The sequence below is a fragment of the Fistularia commersonii genome, chromosome 28 (assembly GCF_037954325.1).
Source record: "Fistularia commersonii isolate RoL2024-O1a breed Wild chromosome 28, RoL_Fcom_v1.0, whole genome shotgun sequence".
Classification (NCBI taxonomy): Eukaryota; Metazoa; Chordata; class Actinopteri; order Syngnathiformes; family Fistulariidae; genus Fistularia; species Fistularia commersonii.
This window is the reverse complement of record NC_141311.1, coordinates 725680-738325: the sequence shown is the minus strand read 5'-3', so window position 1 is coordinate 738325 and position 12646 is coordinate 725680. Positions and strand designations below refer to the sequence as shown.

Sequence of the window (12646 nt, the reverse complement as noted above, 5' to 3'; positions counted from 1 at the left end):
TAAAGTTTTCAGTGCAAAGTGCTTGAAAAAGTGTGCAAGGGTGAAAAGAGTAAATCGTCGGTGGCCCTATAAATGGCATGAGTAAACGTGTTTACTCAGATCCATGAGTGAAGGAGATATCAGCTCAAGCCTCACCACAAGAAGTCTTTCCAGGGTGAAAACGTTGCACACTTGGATTTTTGGGAACTCTGCGCAGCCACCATGTGGATGAAAAAGGCGGGGAAGGGTGTATGCGGAAACAACTACAACTCCCAGAATCTTCTTCGGCACGTTGTCCAATAGAGTCAGTCCGTTAGCCAGGCACCCTAGTTCGACCAATGGGAATCGTGCAAGCTTGTTTCTATAATAAGAGTCCGCCCCGGATCGCCTGTCCTACATTCAGTTTGTGAAAACGCGTAAAGTTCTGCACCCGGCCGGCGGTCCCTAACCCTAACCCGCCTGCAGCCCGTCTCTCCGTCTCTTCCCCCGGCGGTTTCCAGCCACAGGGTTCATGACGGTGGCTGACGGCGACACGTTAGCGCTCATCATGCCTGTCCGAGCCGAGAGCCGCGGCGCCGCCGGCTCGGCCTGCTCGTCCTCGGCCTCCCTCGTCCCGCCCGCCCCGATCAACACCCAGCAGCCCGGCGTGGCCACGTCGCTCCTCTACAGCGGCTCGCAGTTCCGGGGCTTCCAGAAGAGCAAGGGCAACTCGTACGACGTGGACGTGGTGCTGCAGGTGATCCCGCCGCAGACGCCCGCCGTCCCTCCGTTGGACGTCCGTGTTCATCAGCCTTATTTTTAGCCGGTGCCGCTAACCCTCCTGCTAGCCGCGGCTGCTAACCCCCCTTCTAGCCAGGGCTGCTAACCCTCCGTCTAGCCGCGGCTCCTAACCCTCCTGCTAGCCAGGGCTGCTAACCCTCCGGCTAGCCGCTGCTGCTAACCTCCCTGCTAGCCGCGGTTGCTAACCCCTTGCTAGCCGCTTGTTGAGATCCAGTCAGCCCCGGCCGATAGAGATGATCTCTGGCCAGCCCAGGAGACGATGCCGTCCCCCGGAGCGGGTGTTTCTCAATGAGGGAATAATATCCACGGCTTTCTGCGGGTGTTAAACTATCTGCTCTCACCGGTAGCTAGCTTAATATGACTGAAGCAGTAGAAGCTGGATCTGCTGTCAGTGTCAAGAGTTCTCTCTGCATGGACTCCACCCCTGTCTCTTCTCACCCCCGACAATATCACATCATTTGAACATTAAAAAGGTGGGGAACGACAATGTTTTTGCAAGGGAAACTTATGCATGATCTCTTCTTGTCATCTTGCACAGCATGTGACCGTGGAGGACTCCTACTTGTGTGGATATCTGAAGATCAAAGGTCTGACTGAGGTAACCTCCTGAAAGTAGGTCAGCTGGAGGGACTGACTTCCGGTCCACTGGAGCCCCAACCTCTGTGACAGATTAACTGCGTCCACTTTGAGTGTTAACTCAAGACCGTGGCCGGTTAGAGTCAGTGGTGTGTATCCGTTACATTATGTAAGGCTGAGGTGGGGGGTGTCCACAGAGCCCTGTAGCGAAGGTTAGCGGTAGCAGAGCGGCGTGAAAGACGAGTATCACTCGCCCGCTCCTTCGTTCGTCTTTTTATAGAAGCGGGTAGTCACAGGAGGCGGTTGAAGGGAGGATTTGGAGAAACAAACAAACAAACCTTCACTCAAATATTCAACTTGAACCCATATTTCTGTATGCATTTATCTATTTAACATTTCACGGCGGACAGTTAATCTAACGGCAAATCGATTCATTCAGGGAGTTAGATTGATGAAAACAAAGATGTTTGATTTTCGTTTAAACAAATGAAACTCGCTCATGTATTCCCACTGCGTGCCTTCACCACCCCGTGTTTGATGCTCCCTATGACAGGAGTATCCCACACTCACGACATTCTTCGCCGGCGAAATAATAAGTCAGAAAAGGCCGTTTCTCACCAGGAAGTGGGACGCAGACGAGGACGTGGACAGGAAGCACTGGGTATGTCCCGCTGCCTCCGATTATCTGCACACTAATGGCTTCTAAGCAATTCATCACTCCACAGTGTCGTCGATCGAGATGCGCTCGTATCTTCACGACCGCGGACGGATCTCTAATACCACAAATATAAAAAGGACCGTTGTACTTAAAGTACCATCATGCTGTTCTGTGTCCTGCTGCCCCGCTCCTTGTGACATCCTTTCTATTCTTCATTCAAACTTTGCCGGGCTTTTTCGGGGTGGTCAGAATGTGGTATTCCCTCAAAGGCTGTCCTCTGGCTGTCAGGGGGTCTGTTCTGAACCGGAAAAACCTCTTGTGAATCGACATGCTTTGGTGGAACTGGCCCTTAGAAAATTCTTGGGCTTATCGATGCTGGATGGCAATTCATTTCTGGTGCTTGAAGCAGCGACGGAAAGTTCTTTTGCCTGAAATCCACCCTGAAGCTTGAGCATGAACCCCCTGAGGTCTGCTAGACCTTCACCTGTTCCTCTGGCTTCCAGCTCCACATAATGACTGCGGTGTGGAAGTTAGCTTTAGCTTGATCTGCCATGAAGCGTCTCTTCCACGTATGTAGGATTAATGCTCACAATAAAGGTAACCCCAACGAGTAATCCAGTATTTGTCTGCTAACCGACACGATGTGAGCGTCGATAATTAGAACCCAGTGTTTGTCCTGAGATGTTCTGAGGTCGATGCTGCAACCAGCCATGGACAAACCTGTGGCGGTGCAGAAAGAAGTGGTGTTTTATCAGCTCACGGAGATGAACACACACCTGTTTTGTCCTGTAAAACAGTCACATGTGACAGATTTGTGCCTGTGCCGTCGTGAATCCACGAAAGGTCCTCATATGTTAAACGTCCGCTCTTCTCCTCAGGGCAAGTTTCAGCCGTTCTATAAATATGCCAAGACGTTCAACTCGGACGACTTTGACTACGAAGCGCTGGATAACAGCGACTACGTGTTCATGAGGTGGAAGGTCGGTGTTCTGCGTTTAATCTCCACGGCGCTCCCCGTACCCTTCCCCCGCTCGCCGCGTTGAACTGTAACCTGCTCAGTGTTGACCTGCACCCTCAGGAGCAGTTCCTGGTTCCAGACCACACCATCAAAGATATCAGCGGGGCGTCCTTCGCGGGCTTCTACTACATCTGTTTCCAGAAGTCTACCGCCACCATAGAGGGGTACTACTACCACCGGAGCTCCGAATGGTAACCGCGAGTACCGCACGTCAACTAGCGATGGGGGAGCTACTTGGCATCTGACGTTCTCCTGACTCTCCCTGCAGGTACCAGTCGCTCAACCTAAACCACGTCCAGGAGCACAGCTTGCCCATTTATGAATTTCGTTGAAAAAGCCGCTCCGTGCGTTGCACCCTGGAGGGGACGGGCCGCGGCGGCCCGCCGGTAAACAGGAAAGATGACGGAGAGCCCTTGGATGGCGAGACTGGAGCTGATCCTTTTTCCTCCCCGCAAGGAAACAAAGGCGTGGGCAGAATCTCCGGGTGGACGGAAGGGAAGCGGCTCGGGGAGAGGAGAGGTGGAAGGAGGTCAGAGCTCAGCGACGGACGGACAGCCTCCAGAAGAACCCGATGTTTTCCTTTAAATTTCTCTGGTTTCTATTATAAATGACGCAAACCTGATTTGCATTCTCGCAGTTTAACGTCCAAATCCGGTCCGTCTTCCTTCGGCGAGACCTCGGATAAAGCCGCCTTTGGCCAAGAGCCGCAGGAGCTCGCTTTATTTATGCGTTAAAGCCGTCCCACCAAAGCGTTGCCACAGAAGCACTGACGGTCGCCATTAAACCGCTCGAAGGCGCAAAGCGCCGCTTCGTCAACGTCTGAACGACGTCAAACTCTGGCAAACAGCCTCGCAATCATTTTCCTATGCAAGCCAAAGGTTATTTATAGACGGCCAGAGGCCGGTGTTTGTTTTCCCTCCCTGTTTTAGAACGAGCTGTTCCTTTCTCATCAAGTGTGACCCTGATTTCATATGCTTAAAAAAAAAAAAAATCATGGAAAGAATGACTATTTTTGCACGGTGCAGCATCTGTGACTGCTACGTTCCACTTAGCATTCAAATGATTTCTTCCATGGGCCTGGTTCTCCTGGTTCCCCTGGTTCTCCTGGTTCCTCAGGCTCCTCAGCCACATGTTAGCGACGAGAGCGAAGCAGCAGCTTCTCCTTTCACACTGCCAAGTGTTTCAGTTTTGTCATAATTGGAAAGAATAGTGTCCAAAAACAGGAGATCATGAGGATAAAGACGGTTGGTGGGGGGGGGGCTGATGCCTTATAAATGATTATTTTTTTAAAGAGGAATTCAAAATGGCCTTTTTTTATTTTTAAAGAAGGAATCTGGTCAGCAGGAATGTGAGACGTTTCCTGGATTACTCTTTCCCGCCGGAGAGCCGGCTCGGGGAAGGCGGTCGACACGAGATCTGGAGAAAATCTAGCGGAAAAAGAAATCTTGAAGGAAAAATGAAATCTCTTGTCGGAAGATTTAATTAAAAAAAAAAAAAAACATTTGATGTTTGATCATTTCGCATCAGATTTCCTGTGAGACAAGAAATAAAGATCTACTGTTTCCTACATGGTTGTATGTCTATATGTGATTGGTCCAGGTGAACGCCGCCCCATCCAATGGCAGACATTTCTACATCTCCTTCCTGCTGCTCCCTTCAGGTGTTTCCACAGCCAATCATCTGCTTCTGTCCAACCCTCTCCTCACACCAACCACCTTCCTGTCCTCTCCCTCTATCCATGCACCTCCTGTCTGGTCTTCCTCCAACCTCAGCATCCTTCTCCCCAGATCTTCTCCATCCCTCCTCTGTCCACATCCAAACCATCTGTCTTTATCTCCAGACCATCTACCATGTGTTGTCCCTCCGACGGACTCCCTCCTGATCTTCTCACTCCCAAAGATAAACCTCCACATCTCCATCCGCCCCTCCTGTCTTCTCACCTCCATCTTCTCCACACATCTGTCCATGCTTGATACTTCACGAGTGGTTCACAACCTAGAGTTTCTAACCGGCCCATCAGCGTAGAGCAGTCCAGACAAGACAGAACTTTGTTTTATTCTTCCCCAGGAGCCGGCACTAGATGTCACTGACGGGCCGTGAAGGCATCACAGGAGCACGAGCTTCACCCCGGCGTCGGGTGACGGTCTGGTTTCCCCCTCGTTGATCCCGTGAACTTGGACCTTTTTGGAAATCCCACGATTCCACTTATAAATAAACCTCTGGATTATTCATAATCCAGTATTATGAATCGCGTCTGATAAAAAAGAGATATTTGGAGCGTTTTAAATGTAAATGGAATCAACGCTTACGGAGGACACAACTATTGTCACGGAGCTGCAGAAGTCAGTCCGCTGATAACGATACGTTAAGCCAGTGGTTCTTAACCTGGGTTCGATGGAACCCCAGGGGTTCGGCGGGTCAGTCTCAGGGGTTCGGCGGAGGTCAAGACACACATTGGTGATGACATCACCGGCCGCAGGTGATCACGCCACATAGCTCGGCCTATCCGTGCTGCGGGGATTTTGGCGCGCTCAGTTGTAGTAACTTGTGACTGTCGTGATGGTACGTCATGTGATTTCTTTCTTCATATTTTAATCCCTTCATACTAATTATGTCGGGCAAAAAAAGAAAGCGGTCGGAAGAACACGTACAATACGGATTCACATGTATGACGGAACGCGATTGGAATCGATGTCCTAACCGCATGATTTGCAAAGACAAGATGAGCAATTCTAGTCCGGCACCGGCCAAACTAAGGGAAGGCTTCCTTCAGCTGCATGGAGATGGGAGCTACAAGAACATAGCGCTTGCTGGATTCAAGGTGAAGGGAGCCAGATTCCATGAAAAGGCTCCTCTGCCTGTTCTTTGTACCCATCAACGAACCGATCCTCCATCCAGTAAAGAAGGGTTCGGTGAATGCGCATGTAAAACAGGTGGGGTTCAGTACCTCCGACAAGGTTAAGAACCACTGCGTTAAGCTTTGTGTGCATACGTACCCTAAAACAGAATGCATTATTGAATCTGAGACCCGACTAGATCTCTCCTTCCTCCCACCTGTGCCCGAGCTCTAATTCCAGAAACCTGCCGTGATGTTCAGACCACACAAAAAGGCCGTTTGTTCATTTCAGACTCTTAAAATTTAAAGTGCTAATCTTTAAATAAGCCAAAAACTTCCTGTAGGCTGTTCCATGTCATTTGCGTAAACATATACAAGGTGTTTGGACCCCAGCTCCACCCGACGCTGTCAGAGACTCAAGAAGCTTTCATTGAGTGGAACACAAAAGGCAAGCCACTTCCTCATTTCTCCAAACAATGAGGCTTACAAGGACCTCTCAGAAAGATATTCCCCCTGATAGATGACGTTTACCCTCGGGGTGTTCTTATGAAATCATTGAACTACACAACGGGTGTCAAAATCCCAAGCCGGTGCTGAATATTTGTGTGTTTGAACGTGGCAGGTGATTGCGTGCTCAGTGTCAGTATGTGATGTATGCGTGACATTCGATCTGCAGGGCGTGGAAGCCAGTCCCGCACGCTCAAAGAATGAGGGTTCGATTAGGGCGATGTGGAAAATTAAAAATCTGAGAAGCATCGGTGTTGCAGGAGTCTCGGCCGCCCCCGTGGTTGTTCTGCTGCTCAGCGCCGCCGGACAACAAACCCAACGAGATCAGAGCTCCATGTCTCTGTTGGTTGGTTGGTTTCTGCAGGAACAGCCTCTGCAGCAGCTCGACAACGCAACGCATCACAAGTAGGGATTCTACGTACAAGCGGCTCGGCATAAAGGGCTGGTTTTCGAGACGTTGGCCTTAGATTCAAGATTCCTTCAAGACTTTTACTGTGGTTACACAAGGTGAAGCGACATTTAGAGATGGCAGCTCTCAAGTTCAGTCGAGTACTTTGGGTGACAGTGCTGAGCGTAGGAGAGGGAAGAAAAGAGATAAAGAACGGGTTCATGCAGGTTGGAATGGGTGGAGAAAAGTGTCAGGGGTAGGAAGGGATGGAAGAACATCAGCCAGAAGGAAAGGAAAGGTGGAGGAGACGCTGGTGAGATGATCAACAAACATCTACAATGACCAAAAGACAGGAGGCAGAGCTGGAGGTGGCAGAGATGAAGATGCTGAGGTTCCAGGACGGAGAGGATCAGGAAGGAGTCCATCAGAGGGACGACACATGGTAGATGTTTTGGAGAGAAGGTCAGAGATGGTTGGGTCATGGACAGAGGAGGGAGAGTGAAGACATTGGTGAATGGATGCTGGAATTGGAGGTCTGGAGGAAGAACAAAGAGAAGATGGATGGACGTGGTGAGAGAGGATATGAAGGTGGTTGGAGTGAGAGAGAGGATCCAGAGAATAGAGATGGAGAAGGTGGATTCACTGTGGAGACCCTGAAGGGAGAAGACCAAAGAAGAAGAAGAAGCTCTCAGGTTCAGTGTCATCAAGAACAGACACAAGCCAACCATTTTTTTATCCTTGTTGTTCTCAGGCCACTCGCATCCTGCCTACATGTCTTTATTTGTTTTATTCTTGTCATTGCTTTTGTCACTGTTTATGTTGTCGTTTAGTTTTGTTTTCTATTTTTCACCCTTACTGTCTTTTTTTTTCTTTTTTTCATTCTTTTGTCTGTTCTTATCCTTGCTGTTCTCTCTGCTGTCTATTTATTTGTGGATGGCTTTTGCTTTTTCTAATTGCCTTCTAATTGTTGGCCTTTTTCAATTTCTATTCATATTTATTGAGACTTATAACTGTTACGCTGCTGTGACGATAGAATTTCCACTATGGGGATCAATAAAGTTGATCTTATTATGAAAGACAGGAAGCAACAGGTGCATCTCTGGGTTAGAAATATAAGACAGAAAATATAAAAGAGAAGAATAAACAGATGAATATGTAGAGAGGAAAAAGTTAGGAAGTGAAAAAGGAATGACCTTACTTAATACCCAAAGAAAGATATGAAGATTCTCAGTTTCCACGGCGACAAATCCCAAAAGAGAGTTGCCAGTTTCAGCTCTAATAGTTCCAAGATCTAAAAGTCAGCAGACATCGCATCCATATGGCAGCGGAACATCGTGAGCGGGTTTACTTTCTTACGGGAGAATAGTTCTGGAGTCCTGCCGCTCATGTCATTCATGGAGCGGCGAGAGGCCGGGTTCTCCTGGGAGACGCCTTCGCGCCAAACAACTGTTCACGCCGCCAACGGTGACTCAGCAAAATGAAAACCCAAACGCATGGCGGAGTCACACCTCCGCACCTCCTGGATATCAAGCAAACGTGCCAAAATCCAGCTGAGCTGACAGCAGAGGAACCGGCAGCATCTGCAGAGGAACAGGTGCGAAGCATCGCGGCCTCCTGGCCTGCTGACGCTCTTCACCTTCTCGCTCGCACATACGGCTCTACAATTGACCTCCTGCGTGTTTTTGGACCGCGGGAGGAACCCGGAGGAACCTCGCAAGATGGATCTATTTGGAGATCATCTTGAACTTCAAGGTGTTATGAAATAGATAATGGAGAGCCTTTTGGCTCCTGATGTGTGTGAGGTGTTCCTCCAGTTGTGGCCAGCATCATGATACTGATGGGAGCGTTCATGTGGAGCTGCAAAGAGGACTCTTCTGAGGACTGAGGAAAGGTCAGAGGTCACCGCGCCCGTGCGCCGCCCGGCCAGGGAAACCTGGAAACACCAGACACAGTTTGACACGCATCCGCTTTTGGGTAACATGACCTTTTTGACGGCACGAAGGAAGTGATGTCACCGCGTGTTTCCATGGTGACAGATGTCAATCTGGTTACGTGACGTCCATCACAATCTCAGCAAAGTCTGACTTAATCTAGAGTTGAACCCGACTCGCGGGAGGGGCGGGGAGGATTGCATAACATCTCCCCGCGCTGCTCTGGAACTATGTCGGACTTTCCGGATAAACTTGCCTGAATTTTCCTGTAACCCACATTTGACGACAGAAACCACACCTGCAGTAGGCGTGTGTGTGTGTGTGTGTGTGTGTGTGTGTGTGTGAGGGTATAAATGTGCACAGAGCTGGAAAGCAGAGGGAGAGTCGCCCACGAGGCCGTCGCGTGATGGGGGACGAGCGTTATCCAATGAGTGTGCGGCTGTTGGGGGTGATGTACAAGGAGAAGAAGAAGGTACAATGTGTGTGTGTGTGTGTGTGTGTGTGTGTGTGTGTGTGTGTGTGTGTGTGTGTGACAGTCTAACCAGGAATGCTCCTCCTCCCCCTGCAGATGTACATGACCTCGGTGCTGTGGTCGGACAGCTCGGACATTCTGGTGTACAGGACTTTGAAGGACTTCCAAAAAATGCATGTTAGTTAATGACACACACACACACACGCACACACACACCTGTGAGAAGATGGCGGTGAGTGACGACCTCGTCGTTGACGTTCTTCCTGCTCCTCCTCGACAGAAGGAGATGAAGAAAGCGTTCCCGCCGGAGAACAGGCTGAGAAGATCGGACCGCGTCGTCCCCAAATTCCAAGGTAACTCTGGAGGATCTCCTTCCCTGGAGGCTCCTGGATGAACCTGCCGGATCTGATGGTCTGCGCTCTCAGTCAGAAGGTTGAGGTGCGGGCAGAAGAAAGGCCACGCCAAATCCCTGCGGTACCTCAAGGCCCTGCAGACGTACTGGAACAAGCTGCTTAGCTGCGACCAGCGGGTGGCCCGCTCGCCGCCGCTCCTGCGGTTCCTCCAGCCCAAAGAGCAGGAGCTGCAGGCGGACTTCTCCAGGAACTGGTGGGTCACCGTCCATCACCTCCACCAGGGAGGAGCCCAGAACATGCCGCTTTTTATCTGTAGGGGAAGAATCGGAGCGTAACGAGATCGCAAAACTGTCATCTTCAGCGTCATCATCATGTCCTCGGACGTCAGCGACGGCCAAGGCGGCCACGGGAACGGCGGCGACATCACGAATCCGTTTGTCACGGAAACGTACCGCTGCGTCGCCGCCTACGAGACCAAAGACACCAAAAACAAAACCTTCAAGGTGGCGGCCGACGAGAAGGTGGACGTTCTCATCAAAGACAGAGCAGGTGAGCGGGTGGACGGGCGAACCTTCGGCGTCGCTTCTCCTCGCCGAAAGCGTGACGGCTGCTCCCGATGCTCCAGGCTGGTGGCTGGTGGAGAAGGAGGACAAACGTATGGCCTGGTTTCCGGCCCCCTACCTGGAGAAGATGGACCATCCAGAAGATGAGGTCGACACGGATGGAATCTCTGAGCAGGGTGAACACACACACACACACACACACACACACACACACACACACACACCTGTAGTGTTTGCAGGTCTTTGGTTGTTGTCCTGACGCTTCCCGCCGTCCTCCCTCCTCAGGGAAGTTCTACGTGGCCGTCAAGAACTACAAGGCCACCAATGATGATGAGATCACGGTGAACATGGGCTCGGTGGTGGAGGTCATGCAGAGGTCCGACAACGGCTGGTGGCTCGTCAGGTATCGCCCATGCGCCCTTTAGCTTTAGCATCAGACCGTTTAGCTTAAGTTTCAGCCCCTTTAGCTTTAGCATCAGCCTCTTTAACCGAAGTCCCTTTAGCATTAGCCCCTTTAGCTTACATAGCAGCCTCTTTAGTTGAAGTCCCTTTAGCATGGGCTCCTTTAGCTTAAGTTTTAGCCACTTTAGCTGAAGTCCCGTTAGCATCAGCCCTGTTAGCTGAGGTCCATTTATTCAGCATCAGCTCCTTTAGCTGAAGTCCCTTTAGCATCAGCTCATTGAGCTCCAGAATCAGCCTCTTTAGCTAAGGTCCCTTTAGCATCAGCCTTTTAGCTTTAGCTGAAGTCCCCTCAGCATTAGCCCCATTAGCTGAAGTCCCTTTAGCCTCGGCCCATTTAGCTTTAGTATAAGCCCCTTTAGCTTTAGTATCAGCCCCTTTAGCTTAAGTATCAGCCACTTTAGCTGAAGTCTCATTAGCATCAGCCCTGTTAGCTGAAGTCCATTTAGCATCAGCTCATTGACCTCCAGTATCAGCCTCTTTAGCTAAGGTCCTTTTAGCATCAGCCCTTTAGCTTTAACTGACGTCCCTTTAGCATTAGCCCCATTACCCGAAGTCCATTTAGCTTAAGCATCAGTCACTTTAGCTGAAGTCTCATGATCATCAGCCCCGTTAGGTGAAGTCCAATTAGCATCAGCCCCTTCAGCTTCAGTATCACTCACTTTAGCTAAATTCCTTTAGCATCAGCCCCTTTAGCTCTACCTGAGGTCCCTTCAGCCCTTTCAGCCGACTCCTGTGACGAGTCTGGACGTGTCACAGGAGGAAGCGTGTTGTGATCCGGTGAGGGTTCAAATCCATCTTCAGCTCCTCCTCCTGGTCCTTGTCCTTCCCAGATACCGAGGTAAGGCGGGTTACCTTCCCTCCATGCACCTTCAGGCCTCCAACTACCATCGCGTCCAGATGACCTCCTCCAATCTGGACGTCCGGCTGACCCCCCACCTGAGCCGGTCCCAGAGCGGCCTGCTGCGGCCGCCCCCCTCCGGCGCCGGCCCGTCGCCCCAGGACGCCGCCGCCACCAAGCGCCTGTCCCGCTCCCTCAACAACCTCGTGGTCCCCCAGGTCCCCCAGGCCCCCCAGGCCCCCCAGCCCACCGCGGGGACGCCCTCGCCCCCCGTCGCCCACGTCGTCCAGAGCCCCGCGCCGAGCGGCTACGCGGCGTGGTCGCCGCCGCCGCCGCCGCCGCCGCCCACCATCATGGTGGAGCTGGAGGGCGAGGGGAACCCGCAGGTGTGGAGCGAGGAGACGGGCTACGTCAGCGACAGCGACCTGAGCTTGAGCGACATGAGCGAGCTGAGCTCCTCCACGACCAGCTCCACCTTCAACCTGAGCCCCGGCGAGCCGCGCCCTCGGCTCAGCCTCACGCCTCAGCCGGGCCCCGGCCCCTCGGCGGGGCCCGGGGCCGCCAGCGTCTCCGACCCAAACCTCTACAAGGGCCCCGTCTCGCCCAAGGTGCCGCCCCGACCCCACGCGCAGGAGATTCTGAGCCGCTGCTCCACCATCACGCGCAAGAACTTGAGCAGAGGAGGTCCTCCGGTGGTACCCGGCGAGGTCCAGAGCAGGTGAGGGGCCGAGAACCCCGAGCAGAACCGAGGAGGGACTCGGGAGCCCGACGTCTGCCGGTCTCACGGCTTCTGAGGACGTCCCGCAGCTCCACCTGTGACAAAGTATTTCTGTACAAAAATGAATTCTTAATAAAAAGATGGAACGGCTTTCTCGGTGTTGTGGCTTTCCTTGAAGATCCTGAGCCTGAAGAAGCTGAAGAAGCAGGAGAACCTGGAGCATCTGAGCAGGATTCAGCAGGAAACCCCGTCCAGGACAAGGCTTTCAGCTTCTGTCAGGGCACGGGAAAGTCCTCCAACCTCACGTGGATTCTGACACACACACCTGCTCATGGCAAGTGACCTGTGTGTGTGTGTGTGTGTGTGTGTTTGCACTGTTTGATGAAACCAAAGACTTCAGGGACTTTGAGCTGCGTTCCGCTTGAGATCTTTAAAGAATAAAAGCTTTATAAGGATCCACCTCTTCATGAGTTAATACTAATAATACCCGTTTTATTCTCTCGATAACCGCGGTTAGTGATGATTATCTGGTTCTACAAAGAGCAGCATCTTCATCCAGGGTGGAGG

The 12646-nt window shown here is 51.6% G+C and overlaps 2 protein-coding genes across 2 annotated transcripts; both read left to right on the top strand.

The window, feature by feature from the left end:
• The first annotated feature begins 370 nt into the window (after positions 1–370).
• gid4 (GID complex subunit 4 homolog) lies at positions 371–4005 on the top strand. Its single transcript, XM_086176544.1, has 6 exons — positions 371–715; positions 1298–1357; positions 1889–1996; positions 2872–2973; positions 3072–3202; positions 3280–4005. Exons 1-6 carry the CDS (start codon positions 491–493, stop codon positions 3341–3343), a joined length of 690 nt encoding a protein of 229 aa, XP_086032670.1. The 5' UTR covers positions 371–490; the 3' UTR covers positions 3344–4005.
• A 5033-nt stretch (positions 4006–9038) lies between these two features.
• On the top strand, positions 9039–12538 carry noxo1a (NADPH oxidase organizer 1a). Its single transcript, XM_086176543.1, has 9 exons — positions 9039–9145; positions 9242–9322; positions 9426–9498; positions 9571–9751; positions 9860–10047; positions 10124–10237; positions 10347–10464; positions 11354–12079; positions 12258–12538. Exons 1-9 carry the CDS (start codon positions 9080–9082, stop codon positions 12262–12264), a joined length of 1554 nt encoding a protein of 517 aa, XP_086032669.1. The 5' UTR covers positions 9039–9079; the 3' UTR covers positions 12265–12538.
• The last annotated feature ends 108 nt before the right edge of the window (positions 12539–12646 follow it).

Bases quoted from the DNA above. Each gene is read 5' to 3' on its own strand.
- gid4 (XM_086176544.1), top strand. From the start codon at position 491: ATGACGGTGGCTGACGGCGACACGTTAGCGCTCATCATGCCTGTCCGA. The intron at 2,974-3,071 runs GTCGGTGTTCTG...CTGCACCCTCAG, and splicing joins ACGTGTTCATGAGGTGGAAG to GAGCAGTTCCTGGTTCCAGA. The intron at 3,203-3,279 runs GTAACCGCGAGT...CTCTCCCTGCAG, and splicing joins TACCACCGGAGCTCCGAATG to GTACCAGTCGCTCAACCTAA.
- noxo1a (XM_086176543.1), top strand. From the start codon at position 9,080: ATGGGGGACGAGCGTTATCCAATGAGTGTGCGGCTGTTGGGGGTGATG. The intron at 9,499-9,570 runs GTAACTCTGGAG...CTGCGCTCTCAG, and splicing joins CGTCGTCCCCAAATTCCAAG to TCAGAAGGTTGAGGTGCGGG. The intron at 9,752-9,859 runs GTGGGTCACCGT...TGTCATCTTCAG, and splicing joins GCGGACTTCTCCAGGAACTG to CGTCATCATCATGTCCTCGG.